A 24,820-nucleotide genomic window follows, 5' to 3' on the forward strand; every position below is an offset into this window, starting at 1 on the left:
TACCACCAACTACTGTGGTTGGGATGCCAGCCCATCCATGCCCTCCATTATAAACAAACACACACACAAAAAACAGAAAATGTACAGTGTACACATTATCTATGAAACATCTTTTTTTGTTATTCAATGTGAACTTAACTTTTGCTAAAATTATTTGCTTTTTTATGTAACATTGATCCTCAAAGTCTCATTTCATTAAAGTATGTTGATAATGTCCCCATAGATACAATAATATCTACCCTTGTTCATTCATGGATGCATGCAAAGCTACAAACAGGCATAGATACAAGAACAACATACCACTCATTCACCCTCAGCTGAGCACTGCTTCAATGAAGAATGCCTGTCATGAGTAAATCAGGACAGCAAAACAGAGAGCCACCCGCTGCCCTTTCAGACATTTGGCAAGATGGTGCATTCCTTCCCGCTAGCAGCTGCAATCTCTGAGTAGGAGACGCCTCAGCCCTCATTAAGCCCTCTTGTTTGTATCTTGTCCCAGTCTCACACTCTGCTCATGTAGACCTTTGTGAAAAGCTTCCAGAGCGCAGAATGGTTGTCTGCCTACTTCTATTCACTGTTTCTTAACTTTTGGGCTTTGAGATGATGTCTTATAACTTCAGTGACACAGTGAAGCAGGGATATGTGAGGATTCGTAGTAGGCATCTGGGGGTAAGTGTTCCATAACTCTTACTGAAATTCAGTTCAGTTCAGTTTATTATTGAATAGAACTTCTCCCTGAGTGCAGATACAAAGCGCTGTGACATGTTCTCAGGTGAAAAGTAGAATGTCCCATATTAGCTGGGGACAGGGCTGGCTGCTCTTGCATGCTCATTTGGAAATACAGCAGATAATAATACATACCACTTTCATGTGTAGATATATAATGTAGCAGACCTCACAAGTCATTTGTGCTTGTCTGATGTGTAACGTATTGAATAGCTTGATTGTGTTCACACTGAATTCACACATGCATATCAATATTGGACCATGCAGGCAGGAAACACGCACTTTACTGCTGCTTATTTGTCCATGATAGGTGTCACTGATCCCATTCGTATCAACATCTCATTCACCCAGGATCCTTCTCTACATGGGTGTCTCATGGTGGTAGACAGAACAAACAGTTACTCTGCAAATACTCAAACCTGCTACAACAGACATTTGCCATTATGTTTTCTGTGCATAATAATGTGTACATTTTGTGCCGTGATATTTCTTATGCTTCGAAGTTCGATATCTATACTCTAATGTGAATTTTTCATTTTTTCTGTGTGAGATGTTAAATTTTATACAACATGTATTTCACATTTGTTTTTGATTTTCCATCTACCTGCTTAATCCAATTTATTATATCCTTGATTCAGAGCTTATAATTCTGGCAGCACTGCATGCAAAACAGGAACCAACTCATGGAACACAGTTGTTCATACTAGCCTAATATAGAGTTGATCATTTGTATAATACACACATCTTTATGATGTGGAAGCAAAAACAAAAATCATAATAGATATGGTGAAAATTTCACCCTGACTGTAACTGAGGTTAAAACCCAGTTCTCCCAGAGCTGTGCTGCCATATCACACTACTCATATTTCATGATATGCTGCTCATTTTAAATCATGTTTTATATATATATATATATATATATATATATATATATATATATATATATATATATATATATATATATTGTGAATCCAACCCAGACATAGACAGGCAGGAGACAGATTTTGCCACACATAGCACACGGTTTATTTACATTTTTAAAGTGCACAAAACACCAACACCGCAGCACACACTCCCTTCTTGCCGCCAGTCCTTCTCCCTCCACTCCCTCTCAGGCTTTGTCCTCTTCCTTCCAACTCTGGCCATCGAATGGTGGGACTGGCCCTTTGTTATAGGGCACCCGGAAGGACTCCAGGTGCCCAACGAGCTTCTTCCAGCCACATTTCTGGGTGTGGCTGAAGTGTGGCCAAATAAGGCCCTGGAAAGCGGGCATCCTGGCCAGGTAAGGGTTCAGGCTGCCGGCCACAATATATGTATACATATACATATATATAAATATCCTTATATTTTATATACACACCTTAATTTATATACACACAGCATTGGTAATTTTAAGCAAATGAAGGCATCCATTATGTATCCATGTTGTAGACCTCTACATATTCTCCAACGCGTACATTAAAACTGACAACTTTCAGCTCTGCTATGTCTACAGCAGTAAGAGACGAGGAATATGATTATTAAATCTATATTGACTTTCCCAATTTCAGCTCTTAGCCAGCATCCCCTTAGTTTTTACACTTTGATTGCATTTGTGAGCCTAAACTTTGTTTTTCCCACTATATACTGATTAAATTTAACGAATAGGGGCTTGTGTGAACAATGACGGATTAAATGTAATGGAAAATACAGGTCAATGGAGCTACATGAAGGTGGTGGTATTCTTACTTTTATTGTGGAGAGGCTGCTTCTGTGCCGAACAAACTATATGAATATAATTGAAATAAAGCAGTATCCAAAGAAATGTCTTCCTGAATGATAGAATAATGCTACAATGAAGAAACTTACAATTCAAAGGGAGAGCAAAAGGGCAAGTGTACTCCATCTTCTGCTTCCATGTCATTACTTTTATATATGTGAATTCCTTATGTGGTTTTATTGGCACAAACTGAATGTCCACGCTTATGAATGTGGGAGGTTTCCGAATGCTGCACTGATCAGACAAAAGTCACATTCAGATATAAACATGAACAGAACAGAGAAATAACATTTTAATGGATGTCCTGCCGAAAAAAATGACAAAGTAGCTACTCTCTAAAATATAAAGATATAGTATTTACATTATTTCTGAATGCTTCATCCTTTATTATACAATGCATACACTGCAGTCTGTTTTTCTGGTTTTATACAGAAAATCAGATTTTTTTACAAATTTTCTTATTGAACTCTGCAATAGAAAATAAATATAAATTTTGAATGGAATAGAAATTACATTAAATATGCATATTAAGTCCTGGCTACCCAGCTCAGCTCAGTTTTAATTTCAGCTGTAAATGTTTTTGTTTCTCAAATTCTGCTATACTTTTTATTGTTCCAGTCCAGAAGTTCCTAACAGATTTTATTACAACATTTTACCAGATACGACAAAATTTGAAAAATACAAATCTTCAGTTTATCTGTTCTCCATATCTGAGTTGTTCAGTTCTAGGCTAAAGGCAGGAACAATCTTTGAATGGGATGGTAGTTCACCATGGGCCTCAGCCATTTTCATACACAAACACTCAAACAACTGGTTTAGATTTGTCAGTTATCCCTTTGTATTTTTGGAGAATCTGTAAAAAAATTGACACACAAATTGCACACGGTTACCGAGCAAAGAAATAAACACAAGTGCCTGGAGTCATGAGGTGGCAATGCTAACCACTGTGCCAAAAAGCAGTCGAATTTAGATTTTATGTTCTGTCAACAATTTGATTTACTCTAGCCATCCTAGCTTTCATCTTTTTGTAACCTGAGAATGCAGCTATTTATTGTAAGTGTGAACAGTGCATGTGGAGCCTAGTGTCATTTTGCATGTTCAAGCTCAACTTTAAGTATATCATCATGTACACACAATATCGATTATTACTCTGTTAAATCTCTCATAGAGAGTAGGATAAGAGCAACATAAGACATTAATTATGACATCACACAGTATGAGCAGCTATTCAGTAAGCATGCGATCCAGGGATAAAACTGTTCCTGGAGCTAATGGTGTGAGTGCTAACAATAAGTGAAAAATGATTGTTGAGGATTTTAATGACCCTGTTTGCCTTTCTAAGTCAGTATGTGTTGTAAATTTCCTCTTTGCCAGTAGTATTCCACCCCTGCTGTACGTAGTGCCCTCTCCTAAAATGAGCAGATGCTACACCATGAGGTTATTCAGCCAGGGAGTATGATAAAACCTGGAGAAGTTAGTGAGCTAGGGTGATAACATTCTGCCTTTCCTCGAATGTCTAAGGTAATAAAAGCATTGTTGAGTCTTCTTGACTGTAGCCAGGATGTGTTGTGTTCACTTCAGGTCATCTGTGATGGTAGGTTTTATAAAAGCTGACACTTGTCATGTGCATTTGTTCTCAGTAATTTTAAGTTACCTAGCTTTTTCCACTGTAATTTTCTTCCAATTAAGGTTCTTGGGGGGCCAGAGCAGACAATATCAGATGCAAGGCAGGATCTAGTCCTGGCTGCACTGGAAGTCTACCGCCAGACACACTAATGTAGACACCCACATTTAGAAATTCAGGGCCAGTTTAAAATCACCAACTACTTTAACACACACATTTTTGGTATTGTGGGAGGAAAAGTGAGATGAGGGAAAAACACTGGCAGAGACAACAATACTATACATACTCCATACAGACAAAGTCCAGGCTGGGATTTGAACATAGGAATCTAGAATTGTGAAGGAACACCTCACATATACCGTATATACTCGTGGATAAGTTCGTCCATGGATAAGTTGGGGCTCGATTTTACAGTACAACTTCTGGTATTTTATAATGTCGGTCGTATAAGTAGAATGCGGAAAGCTCACGCTATTGGTCCAAGAGATTATGATATGCTAACGCCCAGCTGAGTGAGTAACCATGGAGCACACAGCCTTTTTTTTCTATGTGGGCGCGGCAATGCGCTGTATCATCATGTGCTCCTAACCTCTCTCTCTTTCTCTACTGTGCCTACGTGACCACGCGGTAATATCCAAACTATTCCAAAGCGACATTTGCACTGATTTGTGTTTTTTGTATCTCACAACCTCATACACCTTTATTGTAAGAGCATCCCTTATCTACGATGGAGCACTCGATCAGAAGAAAATATGAAGCTGGTTTTAAATTAAACGTCATTGAAGTAACAAAAGCAATTGGTAACTGAGCTGCTGCAACAAAATTCAATGCGTCTGCGAAGATGTAAAAAAAGAAAAATTTTAGTGCCACTTTTCTGAATGGGCGTATAAGTCGGGGTCTGATTTGATGATCGATTTTTTGGGTTTCAAGACCTGACGAGAATATTTACAGTACTTGAAATGAAATATCCCATAAATAGTTCTGATGGGAAGAGCTCATAATTGCACAGGCTTCCATAATTCCAACCCCTTTTACCATTAATGGCTATACACATCTTACTCTTATCTGCTTCACATTTTCATAGCTGCCACATCCAATATATGAAATATATTAAAAAACATGTGATATCAAAAAATTATGAAGCAGAAAGTAATGAAACACTTACATAAACTGGTTGTAAATTTTAGAAGTATTGCTGTGAAAAGTGTAGCACATATTAAGTTAGAGATATCAAACCTTCTGATATCAATCTGATCAAAGAAAATAATATGTAGTCTATATCCAAAATTTATGTCCTTGGGATATCAGATAAGGAGACCCGGGTTCGCTTCCCGGGTCCACCTTGCGTGGAGTTTGCATGTTCTCCCCGTGTCTGCGTGGGTTTCCTCCGGGCGCTCCGGTTTCCTCCCACAGTCCAAAGACATGCAGGTTAGGTGAATTGGCGATTCTAAATTGGCCCTAGTGTGTGCTTGGTGTGTGGGTGTGTTTGTGTGTGTCCTGCGGTGGGTTGGCACCCTGCCCGGGATTGGTTCCCTGCCTTGTGCCCTGTGTTGGCTGGGATTGGCTCCAGCAGACCCCCGTGACCCTGTGTTCGGATTCAGCAGGTTGGAAAATGGATGGATGGATGGATATCAGATATAAACCCACTGTGATGCATTTTACTACTTCAATTTTAAAAGCGTAAACAGAAAAAATACCTACATAATAAAAGTCTCCCCTTCTTGGCATGGCGGTGGGTTTGTCACTAAACCTATAGATGAGTTTATATCTCCAGGAAGGTGGTGTGAGATCTTACCTCTCTGCCTGTTATTTCACACAAATGACACTCACCGATTACCTCGGCAGCAAGCATGAGACATGTGTGCAACTCTGAGGTCATTTTAACACTAGTGATTCTGGGCTGCAAGTCAAATTGAAGCTTATCCTGGGCTGCCCAAAAACATACAGCGCTGTCTGACAAATGCATTGAGCCTCCACAGTAACTTCACCTCTGCACTGCTTCCTTTTCTGTTATTGTATCTCATAGCAGGGAGCACAATGGATTGCTAGGTGTTGTGACTTTCGGGCCCACAACTACAACAAATACCTGACTATTTAAATGAGTCCAAATGTCCCACATCATGAAAGGCCTTAGGCCTACAAAACAATATTTACGAAAAAGGGGAACCACAATAACCCTGGCCAAAATTAAACAAAACTATTATTTATTTAATGTTTTAAATGAAGTAAAAAAAAAAATTGTAAAGTGCTGAAAAAGTGTCTGAAACAACCTAAATTCAAAAATAATTTCAAAATTCCACAACAAATCTGCAAAACCATGAGAATTAACCAGGGACAAATACCATAATTCCAAAATAACAACATAATTCACAATTGGAAAAGGGAAGCTGAACAACACAAACTTGAAAACAGTAATTCCTTATCTCTGAACTTAGGCCATCATGGTTTTGTCAGGTCATACCTGAAGGTCCTCTTACATTAATAGTGGAAAACAGAAAAAAATGTCAACAAAGAACAAAAATGCGACTGGGAAAAATGACAATATTTACAAAAAGAGAAACATGACAAAACAAAGGTGCAATCTTATCACTAGATTAAATATTGGAATGGGTTTCAACTGTCAATGCAATACTATTAATCAATCAGTAACGTTCAGGTTGAATTTTAAATGATTGTTGCTTTTCTGTATTTACCGTGTTTTGAATTATATCTGTACCAGTAACGGTGCACTGCACGAATACACTTGACTTGAGTATTCCTAGTTTTCATCCTCTTTCTCTGTACGTTTAGCATTTGTTTGCTCAGAGGTTGATGTGCTTGCTGCTTCCAGAGCAGCTCTTCTTTTCTCCACCCTAGCGACCCGCTTCTTCTCTTCTTTCATCAACATCTTTTCACGTTAAAACTGATTAAGTCAGTTTTTGTGTTGTACTTAGTACATTTTCCTTAATTTTTCACTTAGGATGGCACTTAAGTCTTCAATCTGCCTCAAGAATGATTTAAGATATGAAGAGGTTGGGGAGGTGATGGCGAAGGTGGTAGGGATGAGAACGGCGCCCGTATGCATGTGCCGCACGACCGCCCTGTTAGCTGCTGCTGAAAGTTGATTCTACATCCATCCATCCATCCATCCATCATCCAACCCGCTATATCCTAACTACAGGGTCACGGGGGTCTGCTGGAGCCAATCCCAGCCAACACAGGGCGCAAGGCAGGAAACAAACCCCGGGCAGGGTGCCAGCCCACCGCAGTGATTCTCCAATAAAATAAAATAAAAATAAAAAGAGTTATAACCTTGGAAGTCAATCATCACCCTGAAAGTGGATAGAAGACGTCACATAGTGTTTGTGTACCAAATTTCAAGTCAATGGGTCAAAAGGTTTGCGAGCTACAAGATGATTTAAAATCCTGGACAGACAAATGGACAGCCATGGTAGCGTATTATATAAGACGATATGATGCAATTATCTGTGCTTTTCTGAACGGTGCCAGTCTGCTTGCATGTGCACCTTCGCTGCCCTGTTTCAACACATAATGTTGCTGAAAGTGCCAAATATAAATTGGTCGTATATACTGTACATTTATCAGGAAGAAAGGAGGAAACTGCATGCACTTTATTGGTTTACTATTTGTAGTTGTCTCCTTACATCTGATAGCTGTTTGGATAGACTGGTGCCTGGCAAACCTTTATTGGAATAAGAGAGTTTAGAAAGTGGGGGAAAAATAAAAGTCTACTGTTTTTATAGAAACCATTAAGCATATTTTATAAAAGCAGACTTGCTTGTTACCACCGTTTCCTCAACAAGCATTCTAAAGGAAACTTGTTTTTGTTTATTTTTGGATTTTTTTTGTCAAATCTCACTATTAAATGTTAAAAAAAAAGCTAACAGCTTTGCGGATCATGTTCGCAAGTAAGGTGAAGTTAGCATATTTATGACAAGTGTCGCCAGATGAGCTCCTGACTCTTCTGTTTTAGCAGTTCCCAGAGCTGAGGAGAAGTGTCCGGTGATTATGCCATGGCCAGGAAATAGGATCATTTTGGTTTGTCACAATTCATCATTGCTGTCTAAAGTCAGTTTTTGGCAGGGAGCTGATTTTGAAAACTGGATAGTGATATCAAAATGGAAAAGTAATTAAGAGTCAGGCAAAGTTAGTTGCCTGGAGGTTCTTTCATATTAAATTTTTCTTGTACATGAAATAGACATTAAAAATGAAATGAGTAACAAAAACATGGTTCTCTATGCTTTTATTGGTATAATAGTGGTCTCCTATAAGAATCATATCATAATTGCTATATGTATTAAAGAGTCCTATGCAATCCTGGGAAGATTTGTCTACTGCCAAAAGCAGGCCCTTCAGATGTTAAAAAAGTTTTCATTTCTCAGGCCCCTCATAAATGGCACTATACATCTTTTCCTTTCTCAATCCAAGTCTTACATAACTTCAGTTAAGGACAGCAGGTGCTTTCAGCTAAACTTACCTTCCCTATCAGACTGTCAGGGCAAAAAAAAATCAATTTGTATGTAGTCTCTAATGATCAGATATTCACATTACTGTAACATTATCAAATAAGAAAAAAAAAGCTTTTTGACAATCCATTAACCCTGCAAACCAAAGTCAAAATGTGCAAAGAGGAATTTACAGGAATAGGAGTACATCAACAAGCTTGGAAGATCACCATCAATATAGACAACCTTGCAAGAATATTTTTCCTGTTCCTTGTTTGCATGTCACCCTGTATTATTAAAATTAAAATTATGATCTCAGGTTTGTTTTTTTTTCCTTCTTTAAGTAAAGTTTTTTTTTTATAATCTGGGTTTTTCTGAACATAAACTGGTCTTTGTAGGTTTAGCACAAACACCACAGTGGGATTCAGGTTTTCATTGCAATCTATTTTTGATGCTAAACATCCATTTCTGATATAAAGATTGTAGTACTAGGGTGTTGTACCGTTAGCCATTATGAATGTAGTGAAAAGTCAAGCAAAATGACACCTAACTAAAAAGATTATAATATGCAAGCTTTTGAGGCAGCTCAGGCCCCTTCTTCAGGCAAGATGTAATAAAGATTGAAAACCATTAGAAACCTAGATTGCTTGTTCAATTCTAAAAACATGCATTGCAAATTGTTTTTTTTTTTACTTTCCTAAAGAGTTACCAATTAAAAATAAGATGTAAATGGCAAGGAAACCAACAGCTACCCAGTTAGTGTTATCACTTTTCTACCTATATATGTGAGTTTCTTGGGAGATTTATGTTTCTGAAATTATATTAATATTGTTATACCAAAATAGTTATTTAATTTAACCATTCTACATTAATAGTTTAAGCAGAAACTGTATGTACAAAAAATAACTTTGGCATTAAGAGTAGGAAACACAAACAGTAAAGCATATTTTGGTCAAAGATACAATCAATAGAGTAATAGAGGCATTATTAAATTACTGACTTCTTCTTCTTTCTGCTGCTCCCGTTAGTGGCCGCTGCAGCTTATCATCTTCTTCCATATCGTCCTCTCCATCTTGTTCTGCTACACCCATCACCTGCAAATCTTCGCTTACCACATCCATAAACCTTCGCTTAGGCCTTCATCTTTTCCTCTTCCCTGGCAGCTCTATCCTTAGCATCCGTCTCCCAATATACTCAGCATCTCTCCTCTGCACATGTCCAAACCAACGCAATCTCACCTCTCTGACTTTGTCTCCCAACCATCCAATTTGAGCTGACTCTCTAATGTACTCATTTCTAATCCTGTCCATCCTCGTCACCCCCAATGCAAATCTTAGCATCTTTAACTCTGCCACCTCCAGCTCTGTCTCCTGCTTTCTGGTCAGTGCCACCGTCTCCAGCCTATATACTGTAACACAGCTGGTCTCACTGCTGTTCTGTAGACCTTCCCTTTCACTCTTGTTGATAACCACCTCTCACAAATCACTCCAGACACTCTTCTCCATCCACTCCACCCTGCCTGCACTCTCTTCTTCACCTCTCATCCACACACCCTGTTACTCTTTACTGTTGATCCCAAGTATTTAAACTCATCCATCTTCGCCAACTCTACTCCCTGCATCCTCACCATTCCACTGACCTCACTCTCATTCACACACATGTATTCTGTCTTGTTCCTACTGACCTTCATTCCTCTCCTCTCTAGAGCATATCTTCACCTCTCCAGGGTCTTCTCAACCTGCTCCCTACTCTCGCTACATATCACAATGTCATCAGCAAACATCATAGTCCACGGGGACTCCTGTCTTATCTCATCTGTCAACCTGTCCATCACCATTGCAAATAAGAAAGGGTTCAGAGCCGATCTCTGATGTAATCCCACCTCCAAATTGAATGCATCCGTCATTCCGACCGCAGACTTCACCACTGTTACACTTCCCTCGTACATATCCTGTACAATTCTTACATACGTCTCTGCTATTCCTGACTTCCTCATACAATACCATAGCTCCTCTCGAGGCACCCTGTCATATGCTTTCCCCAGTTCCAGAAAGATGCAATGCAACTCCTTCTGGCCTTCTCTGTACTTCTCCATCAACACCCTCAGAGCAAACATCATATCTGTGGTGCTCTTTGTTGGCATGAAACCATACTGCTGCTCACTAATCATCACCTCCCTTCTTAACCTAGCTTCCACTACTCTTTCCCATAACTTCATGCTGTGGCTCATCAATTTTATTCCCCTGTAGTTACTGCAGTCCTGCACATACCCCTTATCCTTAAATATCGGCACCAGTACATTTCTTCTCCACTCCTCAGGCATCCTCTCACTTTCCAAGATTCCATTAAACAATCTGGTTAAAAACTCCACTGCCGACATCTATCTTCAAATCTCCGACGCTTGTTTAATGTTATATATTCACCAGCAAAATCAAACACCCCAGAGATATTACTATCATTAGACGCAGAAAAGGCATTTGACATGATCGAATGGAATTACCTTTTCACTGCATTGGAGAAATTTGGGTTTGGCCCGAATATTTGTGCTTGGATCAAACTACTGTATACCAGTCCAGAAGCTTCAGCTCCAGAAGCTTCAGTTTGTATTAATAAAATTTGGTCAGACTACTTTAAACTAGAACGTGGTACCAGACAAGGATGTCCCTTGTCGCCACTGTTGTTTGCAATCGCTATTGAACCACTGGCGGTTCACTGCCGAAATTCTTATCAGATAAAGGGGATTGTCAGAGAAGGACTGGAACAGAAAATTTCTCTATATGCAGATGATATGGTCTTATATATATCGGACCCAGAAAACACTGTCCCTGCTGTTTTAACAGCACTAACAGAATTTCAAAAGATATCTGGTCTTAGAATTAATCTGAATAAAAGTATACTCTTTCCAGTGAACTCACAAGCATATAATATTAGATTAGACACCCTACCTTTTACCATAGCAGATCAGTTTAAATACCTAGGGGTAAATATCACAAGTAAACATAAAGCTCTTTATCAACAAAATTTTGGCGTCTGTATGGAAAAAATTAAGCAAGACTTGCATAGATGGTCAACCCTTCATCTCACTCTAGCCGGAAGAATTAACATTGTTAAGATGAATATCCTTCCTAAACTTCTCTTTTTATTTCAAAACATTTCAATATATATCAATAAATCGTTTTTTTAAACAGTTAGATTCAATAATAACCTCATTCATTTGGAAGTCAAAACACCCACGTATCCGAAGAGCGACCCTACAAAGACCTCAGGCAGAAGGTGGCATGGCTTTACCTAATTTTCAGTTTTATTACTGGGCAGCAAACATACAAGCCATAAAAAACCTGGACACAAATAAATGCACATACCCAGGCTTGGTCTGCAATAGAAGTAAAATCCTGTAGTACTTCTTTATATTCCCTGCTCTGCTCTCCAATAAATGAAAGTTATCGCAAATATACTAATAACCCAATTGTGCTTTACTCACTCAGAATATGGAACCAAATTAGGAAGCATTTTAAGATGGAAAATCTTTTATCAGTGGCACCTCTGCAAGGGAACCACCTCTTTCAACCTTCGCAAGTATATCCAGTTTTTAATACCTGGAAAAGTTTTGGGATTAAAATGCTCAGAGATCTTTATATAGACAACATATTTACATCTTTTGAACAATTACATTCAAAATTTAACCTCCCAGCTACACATTTCTTTTACTATCTTCAAATTAGAAATTTTGTTAAACAGAAATTGCCCGATTTCCCCCACCTTGCACCCTCCACAATGCTGGAAAAAATACTGCTCAATTCCGAGGAAACAAACACTATTTCCGCAATATATAAAATCTTATTAGAGTCCCTACCTTTCAAAGACCCAAGAGGACATTGGGAAGAAGATCTCTTAATCAATATATCAGAAAAGGAGTGGAAGGTAGCAAAGCAGAGAATTCACTCGAGTTCTATATGCGCAAAGCATAGAATTATTCAACTAAAAATTATATATCGAGCTCATCTGTCTCGCTTAAAACTGTCCAAAATGTTTCCAGGCCAGGATCCAACCTGCGAGCGCTGCAACCAAGCTCCTGCCTCACTGGGTCACATGTTCTGGGCCTGCACCAAACTAACATCATTTTGGACAAAAATTTTTAAGTGCCTCTCAGACAGCCTTAGTATCACAATCCCTCCTAACCCACTAACAGCTGTGTTTGGTGTCCTTCCAGATGGACTGCAATTGGAGAAGGACAAGCAAACGGTGATTGCATTCACTACACTCTTGGCACGCAGACTTATTTTGTTAAATTGGAAGAATCCTAATTCTCCTCTTATAAGTCAGTGGGAAACCGATGTTTTATATTATTTGAAATTGGAAAAAATCAAATTTTCAGTTAGAGGATCTGTACAAAATTTTTTCAAAACATGGCAGGATTTAATCAATATTATTTTAGAATAAGAGAAACAACTATTATTGCATTTAACTCCCTTCTCCATCTCTTATTTATATAGATATTTACTTCTCCCCTTCTTTTGTCTAATGTTGCCTTACTAAAAAGCTTAAAGAAATTTTCCTTTAGCTATGCTCTCCTTCTCAGGGGTGGGGTTTGATTTGTTTTCAAATTTGTTGGGTTATAAATTGATCTGTTTGTATGGAATGATTACAATGAAAATTAATAAAATAAAAATATTAAAAAAAAAAAAAAAACTCCACTGCCATCTCTCCTAAACACCTCCATGCTTCCACAGGTATGTCATCTGGACCAACAGCTTTTCCATTCTTCATCCTCTTCATAGCTGTCCTTACTTCCTCCTTGCTAATCCATTGCACTTCCTGATTCACTATCTCCACATCTTCCAACCTTCTCTCTCTCTCTCTCTCTCTCATTCTCTTCACTCATCAGCTTCTCAAAGTACTCTTTTCATCTGCTCAACACATCCTCTTCACTTGTGAGTACTTTTCCATCTTTAATCTTTTTTAAACCCTAACCTGCTGCGCATCTTTCCCAGCTCAGTCCCTCTATCTAGCCAATCATTACAGGTCCTTTTCTCTCTCCTTAGTGTCCAGCCTCTTATACAGTTGATTATACACCTTTTCTTTAGCCATTGCCACTTCTCTCTTCATCTTACGCCTTATTTCCTTGTACTCTTGTCTACTTTCTGCCTTTCTCTATCTATCCCACTTCTTCTTCGCCAACCTCTTCCTCTGTATACTCTCCTATACTTTACCATTCCACCACCAAGTTTCCTTTTCCTCCTTCTTCTGTCCAGATGTCACATCAAGTACCCTTCTTGCTGTCACCCTTACTACTTTTGCTAAAGTTGCCCAGCTGTCTGGCATCTCTTCACTGTCACCCAGTGCCTGTCTTATCTCCCCTCTAAATTTAACCTTGCAGTCTTCCTTTTTCAATTTCCATCATTTGATCCTTGGCTCTGCCCTCACTCTCCTCCTCTTCTTGATCTCCAGTATCACCTTCAGACTTCCATCCTATGGTGCCTAACTACGCTTCCCCCTGCCACCACTTTGCAGTCTTCAATCTCCTTCAGATTGACACCTTTGCATATCATATAATCTACCTGTGTGCATCTTCCTCCATTCTTGTATGTCACCCTATGTTCCTCCCTCTTCTTAAAATATAGATAGATAGATAGATAGATAGATAGATAGATAGATAGATAGATAGATAGATAGATAGATAGATAGATAGATAGATAGATAGATAGATAGATAGATAGATAGATAGATAGATAGATAGATAGATAGATAGATAGATAGATAGATAGATAGATAGATACTTTATTAATCCCAATGGGAAATTCACAAAATATGTATTCACCACAGCCATGCCCATCCTTTTTGTAAAATCCACTACCATCTGACCATCTGCATTCCTCTTCTTGACATAATACCTACCCATCACCTCCTCTTCTCCTTTGTTACCTTCACCAGCATGTCCATGTCACCACTTTCTCTCCCTTGGTTACACTGTCCATCACTTCATCCAACTCACTCCAGAAATCTTCTTTCTCATCCATCGCACACCTAACTTGCGGGGCATATGCACCAAGAACATTCATCATCACACTTCCACTTTCCAGCTTCATAATCATTACTTTGTCCGGCACTCTTTTCATCTCCAAAACACTCTTGACATACTGTTCCTTCAGAATAACCCCTACCCAATTTCTCCTCCCATCCACACCATGATAGAATAATTTGAATCCACCTCCAATCCATCTGGCTTTACTTCCCTTCCATTTAGTCTCTTGCACTCACAATATATCAGCCTTCCTTCTCTCCATGTTATTGGCTAACTCTCTCCCCTTACCAGGCATACTGCCAACATTCAAAGTTTATACCTTCACTTCTACTCCTTTACCTTCCTCCTCTCCACCTGCTTCTGGAAACACTTTCCCTCTCTTCTTCACTTTCTTTGGCCAACAGTAGCCCTATTTCTGCCAGCACCCTGTTCGCCAACAGTACTGGTGGTGGCTGTTGTTAACCCGGGCCTCAAACCAATCCGCTGTGGAAATCTGTATTGTTGTCCACATATTTATCTGGCAAAATTTTACAATGGATGCCCTTCCTGATGTAAAACTGAGGATCTCGTCATTGGTACAAAATCAACATTATCCAAAACTGATAATTTTTCATTTGTTATTGATAATTCCTCTGTCTCCTCTTCCCCACAGATTAAGAGTCTGGGTGTCATCCTTGATAGTATTTTATCCTTTCAGTCCCACATCAATAACATCTCTCGGCCTGCATATTTCCACTTGTGTAACACTAATCGTATTCGCCCCTCCCTCACTCCCCACACCACTGCTATCTTTGTTCATAGCCTTGTCACTTCTCATCTTCATTATTGCAATTCCCTTTTCTTTGGTCTTTCTCGCAAATCTCTTTATAAACTTCAACTGGTCCAGAATTTAGCTGCCCACATCATTACTAGAACCCCCTCTATTCACCATATCACTCCCGTTTTGCAGCAGCTTCACTGGCTTCCAGGTAAGTTACGCATTCAATTCAAAATTCTTCTGTTAACTTTTAAGGCTATCCACAACCTTGCCCCTCCATATCTGTCTGACCTCCTCCATGTTGCCATTCCCTCCCGTACCCTTAGATCCTCTTCCTCCATCCACTTGACTGTCCCCTTCGTCAGTCTTACCACTATGGGGAGCAGAGCATTCATTTGCTTTGTTCTCCAGCTCTGGAACTCACTACCATCTGAGCTTAGAAATATTGAATCATTTTCAATTTTCAAATCTAAATTGAAAACTCATTTATTTAAGACTGCTTTTTCTTTTTGGTTACAATTGCTTTGTCTGATTTTAATTTTCGCATTTTAGTTTTGTTAATAATCTGTGTTTTATCTATTGTTCGGTGTCCTTGAGTGTTTAGAAAGGCGCCTACAAATTAATAAAATGTATTTTTATTACGTAGGTCTTGATGAGTTTGAGTCCAGATATTCTCTTAAGTGTATGCCACATTGAAAAGATAGATTGAAATTCAGATTGTGGATCGTGATATGATTTTTTGGAAAGATCACCCACCCCTAATTTGACTAATAAAGTTTTCAAATTTATGTAGGATTCATTACGCCTTTGGTGAGCTATTTGGAAAGGGGTTGCGAGCTACCGGTAGCTCGCGAGTGACATGTTGGAGACCCCTGGTCTAGTTGGTGTACAAGATGTTTCAGACCATTGAGGAAAGCTAGCAGAAGCATGGTGTTGTTTGGTCCAAGCGTGGCATGGCTGCTGAGAACCCCTTGGTGGATGATGGTGGCATATATGGTCAGTACCCTTCTCACTGACCAGGGACATTCACAATGGCCTGGTGGTCAATTATGTTCCTCCACCTTCTCCTCCTTTCGATAAGATTAAATCCTGCTTCATCAACAAAGATTAGTTCATGAGAAGTGTTTCTGGTATCGATTTCAAAATTTCTCAACGAAAGATATGAAACAGAATACAGTACACAAATAACTATTCTGAAACATATTGCTATAGTACACAAAAGCAGGCCATCAAATAGGCTGTACTATATACTACTGTAATACAAAACTGTTCTCGAATACTTGGTACAGTATGATAAGCCGCACCTGCAAATATTCCAAGCACTGTTCTTTGGTTCTACCGGAGGTCCATTCGAAAGGGACACTAGGCCTCTTTTAAACTTAAACTGTTCTTTTCAAGAATGAAACCAATTGTTGAGATGCTGACTAGATAGATAGATAGATAGATAGATAGATAGATAGATAGATAGATAGATAGATAGATAGATAGATAGATAGATAGATAGATAGATAAGATAGATAGATAGATAGATAGATAGATAGATAGATAGATAGATAGAAAGATAGATAGATACTTTATTAATCCCAAGGGGAAATTCACATACTCCAGCAGCACCTTACTGATACAGAAAACAATATTAAAATAAAGATTGATAATAATGCTAGTAAAAAAGAGACAATAACTTTGTATAATGTTAATGTTTATTGGGTGGAATTGAAGATTCGCATAGTTTGGGAGAGGAACGATCTTCTCAGTCTATCAGTGGAGCAGGACAGTGACAGCAGTCTGTTGCTGAAGCTGCATTTCTGTCTTGAGATGACACTGTTTAGTGGATGCAGTGGATTTTCCATAATTGACAGGAGCCTGCTGAGCGCTCGTTGCTCTGCCACAGATGTCAAACTTTCCAGCTCCATGCCAACAATAGAGCCTGCCTTCCTCACCAGTTTGTCCAGGCTTGAGGTGTCTTTCTTCTTAATGCTGCCTCCCCAGCATACCACTGCGTAGAAGAGGGCGCTCGCCACAACCGTCTGATAGAACATCTACAGCATCTTATTGCAGATGTTGAAGGACGCCAGCCTTCTAAGGAAGTATAAACGGCTCTGTCCTTTCTTACACAGAGCATCAGTATTGGCAGTCCAGTCTAATTTATCATCCAGCTGCACTCCCAGGTATTTATAGGTCTGCACCATCTGCACACAGTCACCTCTGATGATCACGGGGTCCAAGAAGGGTCCGTGCCTCCTAAAATCCACCACCAGCTCCTTGGTTTTGCTGGTGTTCAGGTGTAGGTGGTTTGAGTCGCACCATTTAACAAAGTCCTTGATGAGGTGCCTTGGAATATTATCTGATCTTCAATAACTCTCCTTTGTATCTCATGTAAGTGAATGGTATTGTTGGCTAAGACTATATGGATGATTTCCATTTCTTGCTTTTCTGTAAACAGTTATCGTCTGCCTTCATTAAGTGGTGGTCTCTTAGTTCTGCAAAAACAGAAGTACTGATGGGATTACTGTAAATGATCCACTTTACAAATTAAAAGCATACAGTAACTCCAGATTAACTGTATGTGATATGATGCAGTAACACCATGCTTTTAATACAGCATAAAATAGAATAGAGCAGTTACAGTACATGTATGGTCTGTATCAGTGCAGAGTACAGCACTCCAAAGTTTCAGTAAACAGCAGTATGTAAATCACCTGCCTATTTTCCTCTCTGAAGATTCAAATTGTAGGGGATATTATGAAGCAGCTCAGATTCAGCTACACTTTTTGCCCAGCTTCCCTCATTGACATCCCATTGATGAGGCCATGGTCAACTAGTGTTGCATGAATCTCATCTTCTTCTTCCTGCAGGTCTTTGTGCATTCTGTGTTCCAAAATAAGTAAACTGACTGATTATTGTCCCTTTATCTATCTGTTCAGCATGTGAACAATTTTGACTTTTTGTGTTTCCACCTGGGGAACTGTGTGTTACTTGGGTTCGAGCCGAGATGACTTGGATTAATGAGACTGAATGCCAGTGCTTGGAAATGAGCTCATGGTGCAGCCATTGATATATGAAGGGATTTGTATGTAAAGTGCCTTTGTAAAAAACAGTGGAATAGTGTTTATAGTATTGGGAAATGGGTCTGTCTTTAGGTAGGTGCCATCATGGTATACGGTGTAATCAATCAAGATAAACTGTAATAGGTAGATATGAAACTTATTTCAGGTGCCTTTTTCCTTTTATGGAGCTATATTGATTGTTATTTTATGCTAGTATTGTTCTTTTTACTGTTCAATTTATTTTTCTTTTGGTAATTTCACTTCATATATATATATTATATTATATATATACTGTATATATATATATATATATATATATATATATATATATAAAAGTCAATGTATGTGTGTGTGTGTATGTATATATGTATGTCCCAGCATCACTTACGAAAGGCTGGAGCAATTTTAATGAAACTTGGTACACGTTTCTCATTGGTTGAGTAAAAATACTGTAGGGTGAAATCAACCCTAATCCACCCCCTTCTGGGTAGGGTGGGAGGTGATCTTGCGGTCTTGTATGCATGTTATCATCCAGTTGACACTCGGAATGACCACCAGAGGGCGAACTGGGCAAAACTTTTGTTTGAGCACCACTGCGCCCCTGTTGCTTTTGAAATTAAATAGAGTTGGCCAGGTTGACATCCCAACTATTTTTGGGACTCATTCTGCCTTTGTAACTTCAGCTGCTATATATATATATAGAGCTGCTATATATATATTTATATATATATATATATATATATATATATATATATATATATGTATATTGTGATGGACGACCGGCTACAGACTCCGGTCGCCACCCCCAAGCCGCTAGGAGGAGCCCTCCGGACAGCATGATGGTGCCCCGAGTTCCAGCAGAGCCTCATGGACTTTGTAGTTTGTATACACAGCCCTGCTGGATACCTTGGGGGCCACCGGGAGTCGCTGTAGGGGGGCTAGTGGGCTCTTATATGCCCTATAACCCGGGAGTGCGTCATCATCACGTGACAGGAAGGTGTGGGGAGTGCTTTGTGCACGTAATAGTAAAATAAATACTATAGATACTTTCATCTGGTGTTCAGAGTGGTACCTGAGGGTTCAAGGGGTGGACAAAGCCTCAATCTGTTACTATATATATATATATATATATATATATATATATATATATATATATATATATATATATATATTGTGAAAGCCGGCCTCGACCACAAACAGACACCAAGACAGTTATGTCCAAAAACACATGTTTATTGTGCTTCCTCTTTACAATATCACACACAATGCACAACTCATAGTCCTTCTCTTCAGGCTGCCACCACTCCTCTCTTGTAAGGCTCCATCACACTACCTCCCACCTTCGGCTCCCCAAATGGAGTGAGGCGACCCCTTTTATACCCGGATGTGCTCCAGGTGCTTCCTGACGAACTTCCTGCAGCACTTCCGGGTGTGGCGGAAGTGCTGTATGAGCACCCAGAAGCACACTGGGTGTCTCTGTCTTCTGGTTTGGCAGCACTACCTGTTGTGGCGGAAGTTCTGCAGACCATGTTTCCTGGAATGTTTGGGCGCACCCTGGCGTTGGCCATGTGTCCCAACATGGTGAAGCATCCAAGCTCTGATCTTGTGGCTCCCCTGCACCTCAGGGCGATAGCCCTCTCACGTCCCGGGGGGAGCTATTGGCGCTCTCCCAGTTCTTCCACATCCCAGGCATCCCAAATGTGCAGCCATCCATCACACTGCCCCTCCCCCAGCTGAAGCACATAGGGCAAAGTGGCCCACCGTGTTAGGGCAGATCCTGTCCACGGAGGGGTGCCAGCATGCTGTCGTCCATGGCCTTGGCCTGTAATAGAAAAACAGGAAAAGGGTGCAGAGACATTGTGCAGATGCCACTCCCTGGCTCCCTCCATATTACGATACGGACAATGTCCCCACAGGTGATCAAAGCCGTGGCACATGTAACACCGGCGTCCCCCTGCCTGTGTCCGTGCCCTCGGAACATACAAGCAGGGCGGGTACCTCCGCACTGTCACTACCTCAACTAGGTTCGGGCCTTTCTCTGCTCGCACGTAGAAAGGCCTTTAGACACACAGGAGGACACTGCCCCCCGTCTCTCACTGTTGGAAGCCCCAGCTTTTCTCCTCCGGTTTCTCTTCCTTTTACTCTGGGGCGTCTCGGTGGTCTGGATTTCCCTATGGGATTAAAAGAGACCCAGGGCCGTCTGCGCAACTGTAGAGCAGTGAGAGGCTGTTGTCAGCTCATGGAGCGGCTCGCTTTAAGACCCGTCACTCACCAGCTGGTGTCCTGTACGCGCCTTTACCGCGCCTGCTGCACAATTAGCCCTTACTGCTGCCTTCACTCTCAGAGGTGTGGCTACTGGAACCCCTTCACTCAGCCCTCCTTTATCATGTACGGTACAGACGACACTCACCTGCACCACGGCATCCCTCCGGCTGGAGAATCCAACATCGCACTGCCCCCGCCATTCCTGGATCTCCTTCAGGAGTATACCTGCCTTCTCCTCCAGCTGTTCAATCATCTTCCGGAGGGTGTCGAAAGCCTGTACAAGTGAATGTATAGGCAGGAGGATTTCTCCCAGCCTATTTACAGCCGCAACAAACTTCTCAGTACTAGGGCAGAAGTCCAGGCGTTCATCCTTCTGCAGCCGTCTTCTGAGAACCAGCGATTGCCATTCTTTGTCACTGCTTCCCTCTGCCACCAACTTGTCATCGCTCCACTTGGTCGGCATGCTTTGGCCAGAGACGTGGAACCGGACAGTCCCCTTCTAGAAAGCATGAATAGGGGCCAGCAAGTTAATCCACCCAGGGCCGACAGCCACTGGAGCTCCGACTTACCTCCGTCGCCCGGAGTATCTCTCCCCCGGGTGGCCTCTCCAAAGGCTACGCTGACCCGGACGTCTTCGACGATGGTGCGAGTCTTGGAAACCACCGCTTTCGGGGGCCGCCTGGTCTTCTTCCTCCTCATTAGTGCAGGTAAGATCTTGCCATGTGGGTGTGCTGCACTCTAGCAACAAGCGCGTGTCTGGTTCTGTCGCGTCAGGCCATCCACAAAATTATTTTTATGATGGGTCCCCACCTTGTATCAGGCGGAGGGTCCCATCTGGGATACCATTGTGAAAGGCAGCCTTGACCACGAACACACACCAAGACAGTTATGTCCAAAAACACATGTTTATTGTGCTTCCTCTTCACAATATCACACACAATGCACAATTCACTCACAGTCCTTCTCTTCAGGCCGCCTCCATTCCTCTCTTGTAAAGCTCCGTCACACTAACTTCCAACTCCGGCTTCCTGAATGGAGTGAGGCGGCCCTTTTTATACAGTATCAAGATGTGCTCCAGGTGCTTCCTGACGAACTTCCTGCAGCACTTCCGGGTGTGGCAGAAGTGCTGCATGAACACCCGGAAGCTCACCGGGTGTCTCTGTCTTCTGGTTTGGCAGTACTTCCTATTGTGGCGGAAGTGCTGCAGTCCATGTTTCCTGGAATGTTCGGACGCCCCCTGGTGGTGGCCACGTGCCCCAACAGGGTGGAGCATCCCAGCTCCGATCTTGTGGCTACCCTGTACCCCAGGGCAGCAGCCCTCTCGCATCCCAGGGGGAGGTTTTGGCTCTCTCCTGGGTCCTCATGTATAAACGGTGCTTACGTACAAAAATGTTGCGTAAGAACGTTTCCACACTCAAATCACGATGTATAAAACCTAAACTTGGCATAAAGCCACGCACATTTCCACGGTACCTCATACCCTGGCGTACGCAAGTTCTCCGCTCAGTTTTGTAAACTGGCGGCACTCAGCGTCAAAGCAGTGCTACTGTTCCTGTGTGGTTACCCTTTCTTTTTCAGATCCACATCCCTAACGCGGCTTTATAAATACACTGAAATTAACTGCATATTGTTTATTTGTTTAATGCATCTGATTGTAATTAACCAGTAACAATATAATGGTCCACGGAATGGTCAAACTATTCCAAATACCATAACTGTTTTAACGTTGTTACTCTCACTGCACCTTCTTTTACTTCTTTCAGCTGCTCCCATTAGGGGTTGCCACAGCGGATCATCTTTTTCCATATTACTCTCACTGCACCACTCGGAGCAGCTGATTGGAAAGAGAATTATCGGTATACAGCATCAAGCACACGCTGCCTCAGCCATGCTTCCTATTTGAACTGCTTCTCACACAGCAAATGCTTCAAAACCTTTCCTGTACGGACCTCGCGGTTCAGAAAGAGTTTCACTCCAAGAGCTCTAAATGCAATCAATCAGTTCATCAAGTGCTCCTTGTAGAACTGTTTGGAATTATAAGTACAATCACCTCACTACAGTTATAATATTGCACAACCTGAGCCACTTTATAAAGCACGTATTTACATATGATGACGATATCATTTTTAAGATGAAATGCAGCAAAACATGTTTATTATATTATACACATAAAACTTCATTTAAATAATCTATATTGTTAATAATTAAAGGACACGGTGTTGCTACACTAGCAAGGATCTGGCACTCTTTCCTGCCTCGCACTGTATGCTTCACTGGGACTGGCGTGAAAGATAGAATAATTAAACAAGTACTACGAAGATATTTCAGTGCTCCTTAAAAGTTTTGAAGAATCGGCGTTATAAGCTTACAAATGGCTTAACGTCTATTACAGAGCTGATTGTGTGGTGATTGGGTATTTGAAGAAAGAAAGGTAAGGACAGAAATTGGGGGTTAGTACGTGTGAAAGAGACAGTACTGCTGCAATAAATTCATCGAAGGTCGCGCACAATCACTGTGCCACCGTGTTCCCATGTTTAATAACATGCTTTAACTCCTATCATCATGAAAATTATATCAAGTATACATCTCAGTATTTTAATTATTCAGAGAGCTGTAATATTACACATGTAATGGATTTTGTGTCCTGTCGGAGGAAGATAAAACCCGGAAGCACGTAGTTATTCACACACATAGAGCACATAGAAGATCAAATACAAAACAAACCATTTAACATGCTACTTTAGTTATAATGGGGTTTGAGAAACTAGTAAATTAAATGATTTTAAGATGAAGTTTATGATGTTCTACTTTAATGACAAAATAAACTATGTGATTAAAGTGGAAATTTCGAGATTGAAGTTGACATTTCGTGCTTTTTTCCCACTGTGTGCTTTCATATGACACTCAGACGGTGGGCTACGACTCGGCTTTTCACGGCGACTTTGATATCTGACAACTTCTTTTTTATTTCGGGCACTGAGTGACTTTGTGAACTTGAGCTTTCGAGTTTCTCCAACACTCTCTGTCACTCGATCAACTTCCTTTTCTTGTTTATACCACTGTTTAAACCAACAAATAGTACGTTTTTCCTTGCCTCCACTTGGTATTCACTGAAATTCTTATATTTTCCCCCATGCTTTTTCCATTGTCTTTTCACAGAAGGCTGAGCTTAAGGGCTATTTATATTGATTTGCATATTCAAAGAGGCATAATTCTGGGAGGAGCTGGGGCGGGACTGCAGGCGCGTGTACATGCATTACTTTTCACGCTGATCGGGATTTATGTAGCGGAAGAATGTGGAAGTTTGCATACGTACAGATTCCTGCATCTGGATTTTTCTGTGCGTACGCACATTCCCGCTTTTGTGCTTATGCCATGTTATAGTATGAGTTCTACGCACAGCGTTATACATGAAGCCCCTGGTCCTTCCACATCCCAGGCATCCCAACTGTGTAGCCGTCTATCACAATAACTACATTTTCATCTTACATTATTCTTATTGTAGCAATGTTGTAGTGTTAATAGAATTAAATCAACCTACTAATAATATTAATTGACTTTTTTTACGTTGTCAAAAATTCTGCATATAAAAACTTATTACTACACCACAAAACAAAAATTAACCTGTCAAAAAACCTTATAAAGGCTTTGCTTTTCCCATAATTTTTACACTACTTTGAACGTATTCCATGATTATATTATATACTAGCCGTCCCCCTGTGGCTCCGCCCACATAGTAGTGAAACAGGACAGTGAGGAGGGCCCTGCCGGCTCCCCAATCCTGACATCACGTTTCCCCCTCCCCTCGGCCCGCAGCCTCTCTCTCGGATTAGCGCGAATATATCAGTCCTGCGAGCAAACTATGACTCTTAGCGTAATGAGAGAAGTCACAAAATCAACCAGAATGTTCAAGCAACTTATAGAAAAAATCCTGACCTAAATCTGGTAAGTAGTTCTCTCGTTCACTAGGAGCATGAGTGAGGAGGGTCCCGCACCCTTCCCCTTGGCCTGCTGCGTCTCTCTCGGATTCGCGCAAATAAATCGGTACCGCAAGCGAACTACAGTATGATACATAGTGCAATGAGAGAAGTCATAAAATCAACCAGAATGTTCAATCAAATTATAGAAAAAAAAAACGGTCTAAATCCGCTAAGTAGTTCTCTCATTCGCTAGGA

The 24,820-nt window shown here is 40.7% G+C and overlaps 1 protein-coding gene across 2 annotated transcripts in view; it reads left to right on the plus strand.

Annotated features, from left to right (window-relative positions):
• Window positions 1–484: 484 nt before the first annotated feature.
• LOC114658587 (docking protein 5-like) overlaps window positions 485–24,820 on the plus strand; it is a 96,877-nt gene continuing 72,541 nt past the window's right edge. For both annotated transcript variants that reach the window (XM_051933109.1, XM_028810611.2), the window contains exon 1: window positions 485–669. In XM_051933109.1, coding sequence (XP_051789069.1) covers window positions 601–669 — 69 coding nt within the window. In that variant the 5' untranslated portion in view covers window positions 485–600. The remainder of the gene's footprint in view (window positions 670–24,820) is intronic.

This window comes from Erpetoichthys calabaricus, chromosome 10 (genome assembly GCF_900747795.2).
Source record: "Erpetoichthys calabaricus chromosome 10, fErpCal1.3, whole genome shotgun sequence".
Lineage (NCBI taxonomy): Eukaryota > Metazoa > Chordata > Cladistia > Polypteriformes > Polypteridae > Erpetoichthys > Erpetoichthys calabaricus.